The 19121-nt window shown below is 30.3% G+C and overlaps 1 protein-coding gene across 5 annotated transcripts in view; it reads left to right on the forward strand.

Moving 5' to 3' along the window:
- LOC143252972 (oxidation resistance protein 1-like) overlaps positions 1-19121 on the forward strand; it is a 147889-nt gene that overhangs the window by 13536 nt on the left and 115232 nt on the right. For all 5 annotated transcript variants that reach the window (XM_076505936.1, XM_076505939.1, XM_076505937.1 and 2 more), the window contains exons 3-4: positions 3701-3760; positions 12394-12560. In XM_076505936.1, coding sequence (XP_076362051.1) covers positions 3701-3760; positions 12394-12560 — 227 coding nt within the window. The remainder of the gene's footprint in view (positions 1-3700; positions 3761-12393; positions 12561-19121) is intronic.

The raw sequence follows: 19121 nt of genomic DNA on the forward strand, positions 1-19121 counted from the left end.
AATGTACAATGTTTAGAGAATATTTTATCTTCAGATTCAAGTAGCTTATTTACCTAGACACAGGTAAACGTATACAAATTTAAAATAATACAGTTGTACAAATGAATGTTCCTGGTGGCTTCATAAAAGTATCTTATTTGGTTCTATTGTGCACAGTTATGACATTTTTGCTTTTGGATTGATATATTTATGATTTTAAAGAGTTGCAATGTTTTTAAACTTGATTTGTTTTATGTTCACCAAATAAAATGTTCGGTAATCAGTGATATCAGCGTTAGATGTGATGTTACTGTACACATGCTTATGCAGATATCCCAGTTATGTTCAGCATATTATTAATCTAGACTGAATCAACTAGGTTTAGTGCTTAGTTAAAACTGAGACATTACAATGCCCTATTATTATTGAATATTGTTTTTATGCTTTTCATATTTGAACAGATAATATAGCTAGTCTAACTAGCTACTTAAACAATTGTAATTTTAATCATGACATTATTTAAATAAAAATAGTTAACTTTATATTGAGAGTAAAATGTTTTCATTGATTATCAGCAGAGGTGTTGCTAGGTGCTTAAAAGATTCAGGGCTTGGGCCCATAGGCTTGAACTTTTGGTATTTCAGTATGATAACTATAAATTTCTGTTCTGATATTTCAGGACACCAACTGGGTATTCTGGGCATGGGCTCACTGTGCCAGTGCCTCATGATGCTTCTGATTTATTTGATTCAGAAAAGATTGGTGAAGGATTTCAGCATATTTTAAAATAAACTGGCAGTCACATGGTGATATTTAGTCAATATTGGTGATTCATCTGCCAAGTAGGAAATATGCATAAAACATGTGGTAATGTGTTTTTTTTCCAAGAAAATTTGGAAGAGGTTATTATATGCAATTAATTCCAAAATAACTGAAACAGAAAATAAAACAAATTGAGGTGAAAGAAAGTAGGAAAATTAATGTTGGAATAGTGTATGGGTTGGAAAAGTTAAGATGGAAGCAATTGCTATTGTTTTTTTAATTTGCATGTGTAGGTTTGAGGGGGTGGGCATGATGTACTATCAGTTAATAAATCTGATTAATTGATTTGTAAATGCAACTAACCAACTAGTTCTTACTGTTACAAGAATAATGTAATGGAAGTTAAATGCATTCCAGAATTAGGTGCTGACATTTGGCATTGGTTTGTGATGGAAAAAACTCATTTGAAGTAAAGATCTATTCTTAAGATTGTTGGTATGGGTACTAAAACTTTGTTCTGTAATTTATTTTAATGTTTCAACCTTAAGTCATGTTCAGGTTAACATTTTAACACCTATACCAGCCATCTTGAGAATATATTTGGCATTGGTGAGTCCTGTTCATAATATCAGTTTTTAGTGTTGTAAGTACACTTGTCATAAGACATTAGTTTTTAGGCCTATTGTTTTTAAATTTGACATTCTTGGGAATTTTTGAGCATTGAGTGTGTGTAATAAAAATAATCTAACCATATTGTATTCACTGCATTAAAAAAAGTTAGATTTGTATTGTTAGTTTTAAATATTTTTCTTGAAGGTTCTTTTATCGAGGATAGAAAAATCGCCAGATTTATTATCTTTGATTAAGAATAAACGTACTATCTATACAGTATTTGTATAAAGCTACCACCAATGGCAGAACAGCATTATTGTTCTTTTTAGTCTAACATATGAAAGGGTAGCATGTTTGTTTAATTGACCCATGGAGTTGTATACAGTGTTTAGTTTGTTACTTTCAAGATTTACTTTGCAAAAGATGTACATTTAGAATGCAATTATCATGTCATTCTAGTCAAGATATTGTGCCAAACTTTAAGGAAATTTAACATTACAAGTTTTTTAAATTTAACCAACCTTTACTTTGCTCCTGAAATATAACCACAGGTTCATATTACAGAAAAACTAAATTCAGTCAATACAAATTGACTCTTATTGACAAATTTTATAAACAAAAGGTGAGAGAGATAGCATCATCCTGCTGACAGCACCTGTTTACTGTTTGGTAGTGACTGTTTACAGCTCACGTGCATTTTTCAAATGTCAGGATTTGATATAGGTAGTTTATTAGCCTCACATAAAATAATTATGAAAATTAGACTTAAACCAGTTATTATCACAAAGATAATCAATTACCCAATTACTAGTTTCAATAATTTTAACAATCCAACCAAGTTTTCTGTGAGAATAATTGATTAGTTAAATGTAGATGATCAGTAAACGTAAAGACTAGTCTTTTATCAGATTCCACTAATCCACCAGCTTTAATGAAAATGCAGAGTGTATCAGTTAATGAAACTTGGGTTCTTTTTCTCATTAGATATGTTCATGATTGCACTACCTAAAATTGTTAGCTACATCATTATTTGTGGAAAGTAGTATTTGTAAAGATTATTCATTTTATATTACACAGTAATTAAATCAGTAATATCCTATGTTATGAGGCACAGTTATTTAATACAAGGAGCAAAAGGGGCAGGTGTCTCCTTTAGTTTGTTTCAGTGAGTTTACCTATAATGTTGTTAACAGTTATGTTAATTATATTAGTTTCTCCACCCATACTTTTCATAGACAAAGTAAAGATAAAGTAGCATGTTTGATGTAAGTATCTATGCCAAGCAATCATAATATTTAGGAAACATATGAAATTAAAGTGCTTAACTTATGGTTTAAGGACTTTTTCATTGTCTAACCACTTTTAGAACATATTATGTTAAAGTAATGATTAAAGTGGGAATGAACACAAAATGTAAATACTATAAGTGATAATCAGCAACTTAAATATAGATGTTATTGTTTTTATTCTAACACCAACTGTGGTTGAATTAAAAAGAAAAATTAGTACAGCACATATACATATGAAAAATAATGAGTTTCACCACTTATTAGTCAATGTACATTTAAGAGGCTTGTTTTTTCTTTGTAGAAACTCTTTAAGTGTTATATTTGAAAATACACATTATGCCTTCTTAAAACCACGCACGCACACGCACACATCATAAGGAAGAGTAGCATAAAGTGTGTGTGCATACATATAACCTTCCTGCAACTATCTGCAGGCAGTGAAAATGAAGGGTTATATAGATTTGTGCTGTGGTGGGTTTAAAAGCCCTCATCTCATCCTCCTAATTTCTGTTGATGATGATAATGATGATTATTATTTATGAATTTCTTCAAGTGACACTAGCGAACAGGGGGTTAATACCAATAAACGGGGTATCCCCACCACAATGTGGGTCCTACCTTCACAGTCACCTCAAAACCTAGGAAACATAGTCTTGCACTTTTGGTCTGTTACGAGTGCCAGAGTTTTACCTGCCAGTTTGTCTGTAAAGAAATGTGTTGTATCACTGTACTTTGCAACTCCTTAAAGATTAATCTTCAAAATTAAACCAAATCATAGATCTAATAACTGTTAAAGATGAAATTAATGGAGTTGAACTTATAAAATAGTAGTAGATAAAAACATTTTATCAACTTTTATGGTCTTGGTCTGCAATTTTACTTCAACCAGTTTAATTTAAAAGCCACTTGTCAATTTTTCTTATTTTCTTTGTGTATGTAATGGGTTAACTTTTAATTTTTCTGTATATATGTATGGCAAACTAATTAGATTGTGTATAATTCTTTTATCATATGTTATTTGCATTAATTAATTAATTTCATGACTTTCACATTAATAGGAGCAGAAAATCGGAAAGCTGTAGCCATAAGGAACTACAGTCAAATGTTCTTCCTCAAAAGTAGGTTCTTGCATTTCAGGTTTCATATGGCTAAACATTTTCTTTTCAAGTCATGATGTTATTTGATATGTATTTTAGACTTTAGTTGGAAAAATGGTTGGGAACCACCAGTATACCAAATACCAACTAGTTCTGATTCCAAACATTAACAAACTATTTATAAAATATTTTTTTAAAATGGTTATAAATTTTGTTGTACAACAATATAATTTCATAGCTATATTTTAAAACATGCTTTTGTTTTCAGCTATTTGGTGGACTGGCTTATAGTTGGCTTATATAGATTTGTAGTAGCAGTCCATGGATTGGTAGTTAGGAACCATTGGTGTAGACTGTGTATAGACATTATGTAATTATAATAGAACTGCGATATACTCCAATACACAAATTTACCTCAAAGCAAGTAACAAAGTATGGGTTCATTACTTTTTGTACTTTGACTAGCTCAGTAGCATGAAGTTGACACACTAACCATTGCAGTTGTTTTCTAAAATGTCTTCAAGTAGTCAAATGACTCCATCCCTAGGTCAGGTATTCACTTGAGTCCCATTATATTCAGTAGCTACTATTTCTTCAGTATTTGTTTTTCATGATACTTCTTTTGGTACATTTTAACTATGCCAAACATAAGTGTTGTGTGTCCTCAAGTAGTGCTAAATACTTCTATGTAATTTTTGTTTTGTAATATTTGTACCCTTTTATTTTTTTTGTTTGAGTTTCATATTTTTAGCAATTGAAGAAAAGGTTTTAATAGTACTTTGTCAAAATCTTTCTGTAATTTATCTCTGTTGTTTTGTTGTTCCCATCATAATTTATTTGTCTACAACTTTCAAACTATTTTGTCTTGTAATTAGTAGTACATCTTCTATAATTGCACTAGCTATTGTAGAAGCTACTCTGTTAGACAGTCATCATTAGCTTTTGCAAATTATTTTAATGACAGTCTCATTCAAGATTTTTTTACTTTTGATGATGGTCTGTTCATCAGTTTTCATTACACTGCATACAGTGCTTGGGTAAAAGTCTTTATTGGTATCACATTCAGGGTTGATTTCTTTATTACATGGTTCATCATCATCATCACATTTTGTCTTAGTTGTTTTGTCCAGCATCTTTGAAATTTTGCACATAGGAAAGTAATGTGCTGGATTTTGTTTTCCCCTTTCTTGGAGTTTTTGTTGTAGATATGTCAACTGAACTTGTAATAATGTTTCTGCCACTACTTTGGTCTCAGCTGAAAGCCTGTTTTCTGTGTGATTGTGCTGAGGATCATAAATTATCAAAGAAAAATCTGAACATTTAGAGGAACAAATGTCAAAAACATCTTTTTGCTGCTTATTCTTGGCCTTCTTTGACTTTAGCTTTGTAAGAATCACTTTGCCTGCTTTTCATTTGGTTTCATAAGTGTTCTGTATTTATCATGATAGTTGCTAATCTTTTTGCAAAACCTGATCAGGCTCATAACAAGCAATGAAGCTCTTACTTGCACGTTCTCAGTCTTAAGCAATTGTCTCTTTTTGTTTTTCTTTGTCATATTTTACCAAACCTATCAGATGTGATGCAGCATTACATCTTAGTTTGTCTCAACATAAAAAGGCAGACAAGGACACACAAGAACCCTGTAAAAAAAAAAAGTCTAGATCCTTAGAAGACCAAAAATGTGATATGTTCTTGCTTTCTGAGCCATAATGCCTGACCTACGGTATTAATCTACAAACTTAGTGTCAGTTAAATACAAGAAATTTAGTTTCACTTCAAATCACAGTCAATATGCAGTCAATTCAATCATTGTTACTTTAGATCAAAATAACATCTAATATATAGAACAACTATAACATCAAGTAAGAAGCAGAATAAATAGTATGATGAATTAAATTGAGATAATGAACTGAACCAATTTGGAGTTAAATGTTGAAAATTGCTGGAAAAAACTTATTTAGATTGATTTTTTTTAAATTTGTATTTCTTTAACGTGTGAAAATAACCACTTCTGAAAAAGGATTCAGGATATGCCAATATGTACTTGTATAGTTCGTATAATCCAAATACAGTAAAATAAAGTAGTATTCCATTAGAAAAGGTTCCCATAAAATTTCTGAGAAATTTGCATAATAAAATGCTACAGTATTAAAGAGTGTTGGACATTGTAGAATTAATTTAAATTTCATTTATATTTTACAGAATAACTGGAGGCTAAATGAGGCAACTTTTATACACTACTGGAAATTAATTTAAAAAACCTTTTTCAACCCATTGTAACACACAGTTGCACATGTTTATTTTACATGTAATTAAGGTTCTATTGCAACAATGTAAAAAAACAAACAACTAGCAGTCAAATTTTATATCCCATGAAAATGTTAAACATTGTGATAACTTTTTCATGAAAGTATTAATTACCAAAATGACAAAGCCATTTGGCATATCAAGGTCACATCTTCAGTCTAAGTAACCAAATTAAAATTTGGCCCATTTATATATTAATCATTAAAATTTAAACCCAATATAAAGTAAATTATCACCATATGAATCATGCATAGGTTCATAAATAATAAATTCTGCTAAAGAACAATATGTATGTATATGCTTCTACTTACAAAATGGCTGAAAAGTTTGGAGCTATAGGTACTTCAACAAATGTTACAGTGGTGTGTGTTCCACACATTATCCTTGTAATTCAAGTTTATTAATGGTACTTCCATTCTTCATGAACGTTAAAGCATATTCATGCCCATACACAGTACCAGTCTCCTTTAAATATAGCTAGCATTTTCCCATTAACACTGTAATGCTTTTCCTTCTCTTTAATTACTGTGCTTTAAAATTTACAGCAACTTTCTGTTGAAACCAAACTTTTCTGTCATATGGGAAGATTAACGAGTCCTTCTAGTGTGTAATTACTTGTATATTGGAAATTATGAAGAGCTGCAAATCACCTATAAGATATCAGTTGTACCTAAAATGAGATTTCTTTCGTGTCAAAAGTCTACATGTGCTGATTCAATTATTTTAGAATCAAGTTGACAAGATGAATTTTTTTATCTCTACTCTTCTTTATTTTGCAGTATGTGATAAATTCACTTGTGTTACTCTGTGGGTTACTACAGGTTTTTCAAACTTTAGATAATTGTCTCCTTTTCTTCAAAGTCCAGACAGATGGGTTCAATGACTTCTTAAAACTCGTTTTGACAAGACAAATAATTCTCCTTATTTATATTAAACTTTGAAACTTGTTTCAAAATATTGCCCCTTATGGCTAATCATTTGCATGCCAGATACCATCATGTTTTCTAACTTTTTTTTTTTGACTGAACTTTCACTTAACTTGCACTCACTAGTCATCTATATTTGTGTGTTTTTACTGAGGCCAAAAACTTTCTCTAAATTATGGGAGTGACTTTATAATGTAACAATACTCGGTAAAGATAAGGAGAAAAGTGCTAAAGATCTGAATGATATGATGTAAACAGTATTAATAACATGCAGAGAACGATGTAATTGCAAACACAACATATTTGTACAGAGTTACATAATGACAATTGTCACAACTAACACTTAACACAATTCATCTACAACTCTTTTTTTCTTTGTAGAAGACAAAAAATAAGTTGCAAAACAAGTTCTGAATCACTACTTACATTTCTCTCCAGTAATTTTTTTGCTGAATCTGTGGCTCCATTGTTGGATGAGCTTCCTTTACCTGAAGTTCTACTTGCTCTTTTTCTCTCTCTCAATCTGTCTGGCTTCATCTCTTACCCAACTTACTTGTTCATTCTCATATATCACATCTTGAGGCTTTCCATTATAGAGCAACTTGCATGTTTTCCACTTTGCCTTTTCTCTGTTACCTTGGTCTCTTTGTTTCTGGGGTGTGCTTTGTGTTGTCATAGTTTGATTTTGTCACCCTTAATTTCTCTTCAAAGACCTCTTTCTTGCTCCTTTTGTTTGTGATGTGTTTATTCTGAATATTCCTTATAAATTGGCATCTTGATGCTGCTCTTCAGCACTTGTCTTTCCTTAATTTGATTTCTTGCTTTTAACAGCAAGGGTGCTACCAGCTTTTTCCTGTGGCTTCATGGAGCTGTACTATCTTCTGTTCCTTATTTCTTCTGTTATCTTCTAGGCTGTCAGTTTGATTCTCCCAAAATCAATTTTTACTATGCATGGAAAGAAAAGTTACTTTTGTATACCTATACCTAAGTCAGAAATTGCAGCTTTTTTGTGTATATGTAATCAGGACCATTTGAGTTTGTTCCTGAAATCTTATCCTTTTGACTTTCTAAAGTTTACTGTGACTTCATATCATACTAGCCTCTTTCACCCATTGTTATTTCATATTCTGATGATTTTAGTTGATTTATCTTTCTCCTCTATTTGTCAATAAGTCTTTTCTGACCTTTTAAAGTAATAATAGGTTCCTGGGGTAGTTTATCACTTGTTATCTACACTGATATATTGTGTTTGATGCAAAGGAACTTCTGTCTGTGGTTGCTCAATCTTTGAGGAAGAGTTTAAAAACTTTCTACTTTCCATTACCTTTGAGTTTGGAATTTCTGTTACTACATTCCTTTGAAGGGATTGCTTGATCAGAGAAACATGAGATGATATATCTTCTAGCCCTTTCACTACCACACACTTTTTAAACTCCTATCTGTGCATGTTACAAGATTTTACTCAGTTACAATTCAAAGTTTCATAGTACTTAAGTTTTTGTTCTCATGTGACACACTAGTGCTCAACAAACCTTAATGTTTTTTTCTGTTACTTTAATATTACTCTATTTGTAGTTTACATGTATGTCTAGACATAAAACTATATGTACAGAACTCTTTACTCATTACTTGGTTGTTTCTCAAGCAATAAAATCTTGTTAATTTTGCCAGTAGTCATGTCCACCTTCTGTAGAGGAAATTATAATTCTAAATTAGATTAACCTGTGTATGAATTACACCTTTGTAACCAGTAGAAAGAGATCATTTTAAATGCTAATTTAATATAGGGTGTTTGGAAAGTCACTGTGCAGTTTTGTCTGTTAATAAATATATAAGTGCACAGTGACTTTCTGAACACTGTAGTTTTTCTAAAGTAGTACACACTATTTGTTAACAACTTGTCAAATTGCTAAAGCATTATTGGTGGTTCATCCTTGCTAGTATTATTTTCTCACTTTATATATTAGTTTCATAGGCAATCAAGTTTTATTTTTGTTCTTTTTTTATATTATAGGTTATTATCTTATTTTAAAGGCTTAATTTTTATAGCACAGCTCAAACTTTGCCTTGTACTGTAAGGCTTATGCTAATAAGCCAGGTGAAAAACATTATGCCAGAAGCTAAAATAACTCTGCTAATGATGCCATTATATTGACCATGGGCTTCCATTGATGTGTTGACATAAATAATCTGTGCTAAAGAAGGGGAAAGTAACACCTTAAAAAATAAACAGTATATTGATAATACTAGTTAGTGTTAGTAATATGGTGGAGAAAATTAAAAGTAAAATATAAAAATTCACCTTACAAAACTTTTGTTGTTTATTTAGAAGGTTATAGAGGTTATGCAAATGAAATGTGAAAACTGCAAGATAGTTTTATATTTAACACAGGTCTCGACAAATCCTGGGTGCCAGGTCGTCTTGGCAACTAAAAATTTCGTCATGCCATCTAGCATTTTCTCCTATTTTATTCATGGGTAGGGTTGCACTAAATACAACTCAAATTTAGAATGGTTATAGGGGCTTGGAAGTCTGCAACTAATTTTGCATTTTAAGCCTTAAACGTTTTCTAGGATTTTAATTATTGTTTTGGTACTTCCTTATGTTTTTCAGAAATGAAGAATTGTGGTTGGACCACACATTACTAACTTTGTATCATTTTGTTCTTTCTCCCAATGCAACAAATCATTGCTGTGTTTAGACTAAGATTGCAACCAAAGGCAGTTAGTGCAATAAGTGCTGTTAAGTGGTTATTGATATTATGTAATCATTAGCATTTGCTTGTTGCTAAGTTACTTGTACAGGCATAGTGTAGCATTTAAAATCAATATCACAGAATTAAAATTGAGAATTATTTACTGCTATAATTATTTCCCTCTTCTTTAAGATTGAGAAAATGTGATCTTATGTGATAAGAAACAGTAAAGGTACCACAGGACAAGTTATAAACTGTTAGTATGTTGATAGGTAACTATAATCATTTGAAAAAAAAACCTTTACATAGAGGAAAATTTGTCTGCAAAATGATGCCAAATAGAGAAGTTGAAAGTAGAGATATTAGGTGTATTTTTGATTTAATACAAGAATAATTAGTTCAAGATTATTTTGGAGGAAAGTAATTCTTTGATTTTTATTCTAATTCTAAAATATTAATTTCAATGTAATGTTTGTGTTAAGAGAATTTCAGTTCCTCAAATTGATTCCAACAGATCTAATTTTTTTTGTCTCAATTCATTGTTATTTATTAAACTTGTATGTCTTGTTATATCACACATTCCATTACATAGTTACACAAACATCTGATTTAATATGAAACCTTACTCAAGCGTTAGTTTGCTTTTGTAGTTAAAATATTGTGAATCAATGTTTTTGTGGTTTTAATAAATGGAATTTAGAAAATAGTTAGTCTTTTTTTTATAGTTAGAATATTTTGAACTACTTTGAGGTTTTAATACAGATGATAAAATTTAAAAAATTTGAAAATGGCTGTAATTAAAAGCAGTTTATTACTAATGTTTTTATATTTAAAAATTGATTCACCTGATGAATCAACAGTTATGTTGTTATTAGCTTTGACTGGTCCATAGCAAAGTGGGTTAATTATCTAGTCAAGAGTGCATCTCAGAATATTTTACGGTTACTTTCAAAATTTAAGAGTAACTTTGTCATTGTAATTAAATTGGCACTACAACATAGTTTATCATTTAAATATTAATATATGTTTCAAGTTTTTAATTCGGAAGAAAATATTAACAAAACAAAATGTTTTGTGTCAAATGGTACGTTTTCTTTTATTGCTTATTTCATATTTTGTTATGCCTACAATATAATGTTTGTAGTGGTTAATGAATTAAAAATTCAAATTTTAGACATTTTAAAACAAGCATATAATAATAAGAGCCTCCCATCTATAGGATTTGCTGAAATATGTAAAATATATATTGCAAACCTACCAGGGTAGCCCAACTAACTACTTCCTCCTTTTGAAATTTCTTGTCAACTTCTCATAAATAGATTTTTTATAGCAAATGAGGAGCACATTTTAAATTTAAGTAAATCTGATAGTCTTCTGTAATTGGGTTGAAGGTGAAACTTGTAATTCAGTGGAATTGGTAAAGACTACTGAAGTTGTTCTCTGAACAGAAATGAAATTTCTCAAAATTCACATTTAGCTGTTGAAAACCAGGTAAATTAGTGGTTTTATGTGTACCAGTATAGTAATTTGATTGATGTTCAATTTTTGATATGCATCTTTGAATTCTGCAAAATTTAATTTGCCTCACTTTCCTCCAACTGAGAGTAAATAAGCAAGGCATGCGATGTGATAGTACAAATAAAATTTGTAACAATAACATGAGAGTACAAATAAGTTTATGATATCATGAACAATAGAAACCACTGTTTATTATATATATTTTTTATTTTTCTATATTTTGAAACTAAATCTTGAGCATTTATGTTTAAATAGTAATAATATATATATATATATACATATTCATAAGTACATTTTTTATTCCACCTATATTTTAACCATACTGGGAGGATACATACAAAGTTTACTGGACCAGCTTGGACTTTATACAAAGCCATATTATAAACAGTTTTCATGTTTTTATTATTTCAGACAATTCCATTTGTGACCACTGTACTGTAAAAAACCATTAAATCATGTCTGTGTTCCTGGATCTGGGATTATGGTTAACTATGTGGAAAATTTCTGGTAATTTTAATGCACAAACTTGTTATCATTGGTGTCATGCAAACAATCTAATGAGAAGAACATTGGCAAGTTAAAGATTGAAGTAGAAACTTTTGTGCATCTATTTTTATGTTTATTTTACTGTGAAAAGTAGAAACTCTCAAAAGAAGTACTTGCAGTTCTACTAACTTTATTCTGCATTTTTCAATTTGACTGGCCCCTATAGTTAGGTTACAGAAAATAAGACAAAATATTAAGTTTTTCTGAAAAAAAAATTATATTGAGTTTTAGAGGTTACGCAAATGATATTTGATAATTTTCAGTTGATGAAAATTATTTAGTGTTAACAGAAAATTTGCTCTGTGTTTGGAACAGTCAACACTCTGACTTCTTATATTCAAAAACGTATTTTTAGTACGAATACATAATCAAAATTCTGAATTTCTGTCTGTAACAGACTTTTAATGTTTACAAAAAGCTTGAGAAACTTGTACACAAAACATATTGAAAGTTGTTATGGAAATTGATTGTTGCATTGGGGTCGTGACTGGTGTAATTCATTAATGTATCGACGAAAGTTAAAAATACCAGCAAGTCAAATTTTTTAGTTGTGTATGTTGCTGGATATAAACATTTTAATAAGAACAGTACTTGTTTCTTTAATTTCGTTTGCTTTAAGTTATTTACGGAAACAGATACACATTATAACTCGCTTCTTCAGCCCTAAGAGTCGTTCTTTGGATGGTCATGGCTATGTCAACCCATTGGAAACCAGTAGACTTCACTCTGCTGATCAAGTTTTGAAGCCTAACTTACAGCATGGAAATTATTCAACTGGTTTAAGCTCATCATTACCACTGACTTCTTTGCTGCAACCCAAGCCTCCAGGTAGGCTTACAACATTACCTCTTTACTTCATAATATTATTTTCCTATGCCTTAATTTATACCACTTAATATACTATTTTTTTCTTTTAGTAAGTAAGAACTACATTATCTACATATTTTATCATGCACTTTGTGAACTACTGTTGCAAATTATTGTCAGTATAAGAAAATTTTAATATTTTTTAACTTACAATCATGCAACTATAACATACTTTTATCTTGTAATAAATTTTATAGTACAGAATTAATGTTTCAGTTGTAGATAATGTTTAATTTTGAAACTTACAATGGCTGCATACTTGTAGCAGTTAATCATTTTGACCATATGCAAGTATTTGTTGAGTTGATCATAGAACTTTTTCAACTCTTACTTGAAGCATCAAATGTATATCATGCACAATAGGATCTTTGTGTGGGTTTTTATACTCTTATGCACTTCCATTGTGTCAGCGGTCTTCTGTTCTTTGCATGATTTGTCCTGTATATTTTTTCATACTCCTTGCTGATGTTCATCATTCATTAGTAAGACATATTTTTGTGTTAGGATTCTTCTGTACTATATCATAGGGAACAGTTTGTTTTACAGACTGCTCCTTTCTTCCCAAGTCTTGGGCTCTCCAAGAGGGAGATTTTCTTCTCCCCTCTTTTTCTTGCAGTTTTGATCTTAATTGTCTTTTGTGTCCTGTCCAAGCTGTTTGTTGCTGTCATGCTCAGATTGCCCTCTTTTGTGGAAACTATCATTGCCTGCTTTAACCACTCCAAACACTCTCCTCTTAGAACTTGTCCTTTTCCAATTTAAATTGGATATACTGACTGTCATCCATCTTGCATATTTTTTGGGTGATTCAGTCTGATTTTACACACCTTTTTAGGTCTTCCATTATATTTGTTATATTGTGGTCTTTTTTATCTCTTTTTTTCATCACAGGCCTTTCAAGGAAGTCTTGCGGCTGTTTCATTGTCACGTTTCATGGCATTTCCATGTATGTACCATTACTTTTGTGCACATTCCAACACAGTATTGGATAAATCGAGAAAAACAGAGGAACAGTACACAGCAGATTAAATATGACATTAGGAATTAACCATTACATTCCTTATGTTTTGTACCATTGGATCCTCCTGAGTGGCTGGCATTGTCTCAGAGGCAATTTAATTTCTGTCAAGAGGGAATAATAGAAAGTGTTAAACCCATTTGTCCCTCTTCAGTGCTTATTTTTTGAAATGGAGTTTTGTGCAAGATTACCTTGGTAGTGCATCTATACAACTGATTTGGCCACTTGTGTATCTTTTTACAAAAACCAAAAACAGATAGCACTGGGTGTACTCCAGCCATTTCATTTGGCTGTCTTTTAGTTGTAGTAACCCATTGCACTGCCTCTCAGTAGGGGACCAACTTCAAATTATTGCATTTAGTGATATTAGTCCATACACGCATGCACACATTCTTCATAGTGTATATTCTGCCTTCCCTAATTTGTCAGTGGAGTACATCCCCACTCTCGTATGGGAAGTTTCATCTTCAAATGTTACCTTTCTTCTGTGAAGAGACAAATTCAGATCACTCCTTGTTTGAAATGTAGAGATTCTGTACTAATTAAAAGGAAAATACAGAATACCCCATTGCAATACTTTACAAGCAGTTCCCAATGGATATGTCCAGTTGCATGACATTGTATTTGGTGACACACATTAAAAGTCTTATTGAATTACTATTTTATGAATTTGTCATTAAGTTTGATACTAAATTGTACATTTATAATTGCAAGTTTTCTATTGTATGCAAGTACTAAAGAACACAAAGATTGATTTTTTTGTTGTTATTGTTTGTGTCACTTGGTTTGTTGAATGGAGCACTGATTCATATTAAATGTCTGATATTGAATTACAAAGTTTTTATAGTTTTTGTCTGAATTAGGAATTCAAGTTAACAATAGTAACAAGCTAGAACATAATATAAGAACCTCCTGTCTTTTCTGTTTGCTTGAGGTATCACTAGTGTACTGAATCAAACAGTGGTCCTGCTCAGCTTTTTCCATTTTTTTGGAAATGGATCTTGTATGTAATCATACATATGTGTCAATAGCTAATTCAAAATTCAGAATATCCCACTACTAGCTTTCTCAGGAAGTTTTCAAATATAATACATCTTTCTTTCAAAACATACCTTTTGTGCTGGCAAGTTGAGTCTTTAGTCTGTTTTAAATTTCATATTTTTTAAAACCTAAATAAGGCTTAGTTCGTAAATGCAATAAGTTATAATGGAATTTTGTGGCATTGATATAGTAACTTAAGATTTTTTTTTTGATCCTTCAAATGCATATATAAAAACCAAAGAATTCTATTTTGCATACTACATATGAAAATATTTCTTAAAGCTTATCAAGCTATGAGAAGCAGCAATTAAGTACAAAGGTCGTACTAGAAGATATTGTTTTCTTTACTTCTATCTTTACTGTTTTTTATGTTTTAATAGAAGTAAGTTTAATAATCAATTTGTAAATAATATATACACATATTTAATGTATAATACTTAATGTGACTATTTTACAAACTACTAGTCCACTAAAAGACATCCAAGACAGGTCACTTTGTAAAGACTACAGGTCAGTTTTATATTATTGGGATATGACAGCATGAGTGCACTTACACTGCATCATTGTAACCTATGTATTGTTAGCCAGGCATGGTTGAAAGATCATAGTCAAAATGTGTGTGTTATGAGACTTAAGCTATTTAGTCTAACCATGTATATGTTTATTGTAAATATAATATATACCTTTTGCATTCTAGAATGACTACAAACTTTGTCCTAATGTATATATGGTAACAACAAAAGTGATGAAATCAAATGAACCCGTAGTGATTCCATAGGGTAAATAATAACAGATAAAATGTAAGGGTTTTCTTAAGAAATATTTGATAATTATCTGGACATTAAAAGGATTGTTCTCACTAACTAGATAGATAATCCTTACTGATTCAATGTTGTACAATACATTTGTATTCTTGCTGCATTATCAGTTAACAGTCAGTCCTACATTGTAGGATTTTTAAGTTTACTAGCCATTTTAGTGAATTATGACCCACTTGTATTGGATATATACATTTATTATTAATAATGGCAAATATCACAGCTTTGGGCAATTCCTTCATCATACAGAATCAGCCTCCAAAAGCTCCAACATATACTTTCACAAACATATGTTCTCTCTTAACTGTGACAAAATGTTTTCAGTTTCACAATCACAAATATTAGTATTCAGGGTGAGTAGACAGTTCTGTTGAACATAAACTGACAGCAGTGCTTTCACCCAAAAAAATGCTTTAAGGACTGAAACCTGTTTATACTTATGTCATGCAAAGTGTGTATGAACTTTAGTCAATTCAAATAGTTGATGCAGTTACCTTTTAGAAGTTATTCAGCAACTGTTAGTAGTACAACATAAAACCTAGTAAATTGTGCCAAATACTTGACCACTATAACCTTTCAGGATCAGTGGACAGTCAAATTTTTGCCTGTAAAGTGTTTGAAAAATTCTACTTCTGCATGTGCACTCAAGGGTGCTGAGTCTCCTAGTTTCATTACTACATCTTTTGATGCATTAAACCATTTTTGGGCTTTAAACTGAAGTAAAATGTGTGACCAAATAATGTGCATCATTTAGAGCTGGGCAGTTAATGGTACGTACAAATAGTCATTAACAGGCTGATTAATTGCTTAGTACAGCATTCCTAATAACATGCTACATGTTATTAGGTTAAATAAGAATGTAAGAAAATGTTAAAAAAAGATTTAAAATATGTCTAAAGCATTCCTAACAACATGCTACATATTCCACCCCCTCTCCCGTGCAAGTATTAAAAAAAAAAAGGGGTAGCCCAGCTTCATAATTTGTAACAGTTGCATTATTATAAGATGTTCTAATGTGGTATTAATGTTGCTATATTTACCTTGTGTTTTTTAAAGTACATTTTGAAGTATAGCTTGTTTTATATTATCTTTTGGAGGTTGCTATCTGCATAATTTTAAATCTTTTATCTCTTAAAAACAAACAAACCATATTTTTAAAGTATATTGGCATTTCCTGTCTGAGGAATGAGTCAATGTCTATTAGGGATAGCCATGAAGTTACCTTTTTTTTTTTCCCAAAATATGCTGTAATCCTTCAGTGATCTTGTGTAAATCATAAATTGATAAACAATGAAAATGTTTTATCACAGGAATGGTTAAAACATATCACAATTTCAAATAGGAATAATTAAGTAACTAGTTTACAAATTGTTTTGTATGTATTTAAACAATAAAAACATAATATTCATTAAATAGTTAATTTTATTAGATGAACATAATAAAACAATTATGCTTATAAACATTACAACTCAGAAAATCATAGTGTATTTATTAAAAAGTAAATGCATCATAATTCTCAACAAAGAACCAGAAATGAACAAGATACTTGTATTCAGCCTTAAGCAACCTCCAGTCATGCAAATTTTATTTCTTATCCCAAGTTATCTGATGTCTTCCCATTGAAGAATGTTTTTTTGGCTTTTACACAAATATAACACTATGTAACACACATTTTGTTCCTGGATAGTATGTGTTATTTCTTAATTGCTTATGTTGTAAAAGTACAAAAAATGGCCATTATTCCCTTCAAACTTTGCTTTTGTGATGTAAATAATGAAATATAGAAATTAACCTATTTTCTGTGTAAAAATGGGCAAATTTGCACATTTAGATAAGGTCTGAATAAAACGTGATCAAGATTTACATGTATTTATACTAAAGTTATACAAAAAATCTTTAGAAGTGAGTAGTTTGCCAAGATTTGAGATTATAACGTAAATTACTTTCACATATCAGCCCCCCAAATATAGTTTCCCATCATGTTTTTGTTCTATGCTCCTAGGTCACAAAAGCAAAGTTTAAAGAGAAAAATAGGTTTTTTTTTCATTTACTTTAGGCATAAGCAATTGGGAAATAACACTTCCTGTCCAGGAACAAGAAAAAGTAAAACATTTTGTTACCTAGTGTAATTCAACACAAATACTTTCACATTTCACAAAAACTCTTGAACATGTATATTTACTGTGACATCATAATCTAATCCTTGTTCTTTTCAGTCATATTTTAGCTTTCTTTCAAGTTGTTTTCAAAGCTGTGTTATTAGCAAATGATTAAATCACATCATGCGTGGTGACAACCAAGATTTTTAAAAATTTAAGGAAATGCTTGAAAGTCAAGGGATGAATAATAAATTCTCAAAGGGTGGTAGGTTCTTAAAAGTAGTTAATATCTTGGATGAGTAGAAATATTCTTAGAGAATCAAATATAGGTTATTTACAGGTAAAACTCTACAGCTGTATAGAAATTAGAGTATGAACTATAATATTGTTGCATTATCCTATTCTTAGTTTATTTGGTTATTTTTAAATTCATTCCATCCTTTTATTCTTTATTTTAATTACCTTTTTATAGAATGTTTAAACTTTGAATATATGTACCTGATAATCTGCTGTTTAATACTGCTTACTGAAGATAGAACTTATTTAATTCTTGAACATTTTAAAGTACATTTTACTGTACACATGTCAAATGATCATTTCTACTGTTGTCACTTTATTGTTCATCAGTGAACTTTTTCATTTTGCTTCACAAATTTCATTAAATGAATGTCAGAATATGGGAAAATATTTATTCTAAGTATTTTTCAGTTTTAATTAGTTAGAATTACCATGTAACATAAACTTAAATTTTTATTTTGAAAACTTAGAGTAGTAAAGTATAAAATTGCAATTGAAACCAGGTTTTAGATTTGAAATATAATTATTAAAATTCCATTACTTTTTAATCCTAAACTTTGCACATGAAAATATGAAAAAAATTCATACATGGAAGTTACATAACCATACTGTTTAAAAATCTGTTCAGTTATCAGTTATCTTTTGCCACAGTATTGTTTATACTTTCCCAGGCTTGTTATTCCAGACAACTCAGTATTGTTTTACTGTTCAGAAGTTAGTTTACTACAATGTTAGTGTCTTAAAAGGTATCTATAACTACATATTTTCTCAAATGCTTTGTAAACAACCAAGAGAGATGAATAATTGACTAATTTATTTAACTAATGTAAAAACTTAGTAGTTTTTTTAATTTTTTGAAATAGTCTAAATTTAAACTCGAGCATTGTAAAGGCTTGAGTTTATTTTGTAAAGTAAAGCTATTAATAGCCATAACTTGCAAGGTTTAACAGCCAATATGGAATGAATGAAAATACTACAAAACATTGTTCAGCTAATGTAGTATTATCGTATTAACAACTGTGTTTAACCTCTCTATGCTAGCAGCAGTAAAGTCTCGTTTTTATGATGATGGTATGATAATACTTTAAGTTAGCTTTGTTACAATGTAATTAATTTTTCAGTATTTTTTACATGTACTTCTGAAGTAACTTGAAATAAGACAGTGAAAGTCAGTTCTGTAACACTTCTATTATAAAAGCTGTGGATGCCCTAAACAATTAACAAGTTTTAAGTTTATATAAGTTGTTATTGT

This window comes from Tachypleus tridentatus, chromosome 6 (assembly GCF_004210375.1).
Source record: "Tachypleus tridentatus isolate NWPU-2018 chromosome 6, ASM421037v1, whole genome shotgun sequence".
NCBI lineage: Eukaryota > Metazoa > Arthropoda > Merostomata > Xiphosura > Limulidae > Tachypleus > Tachypleus tridentatus.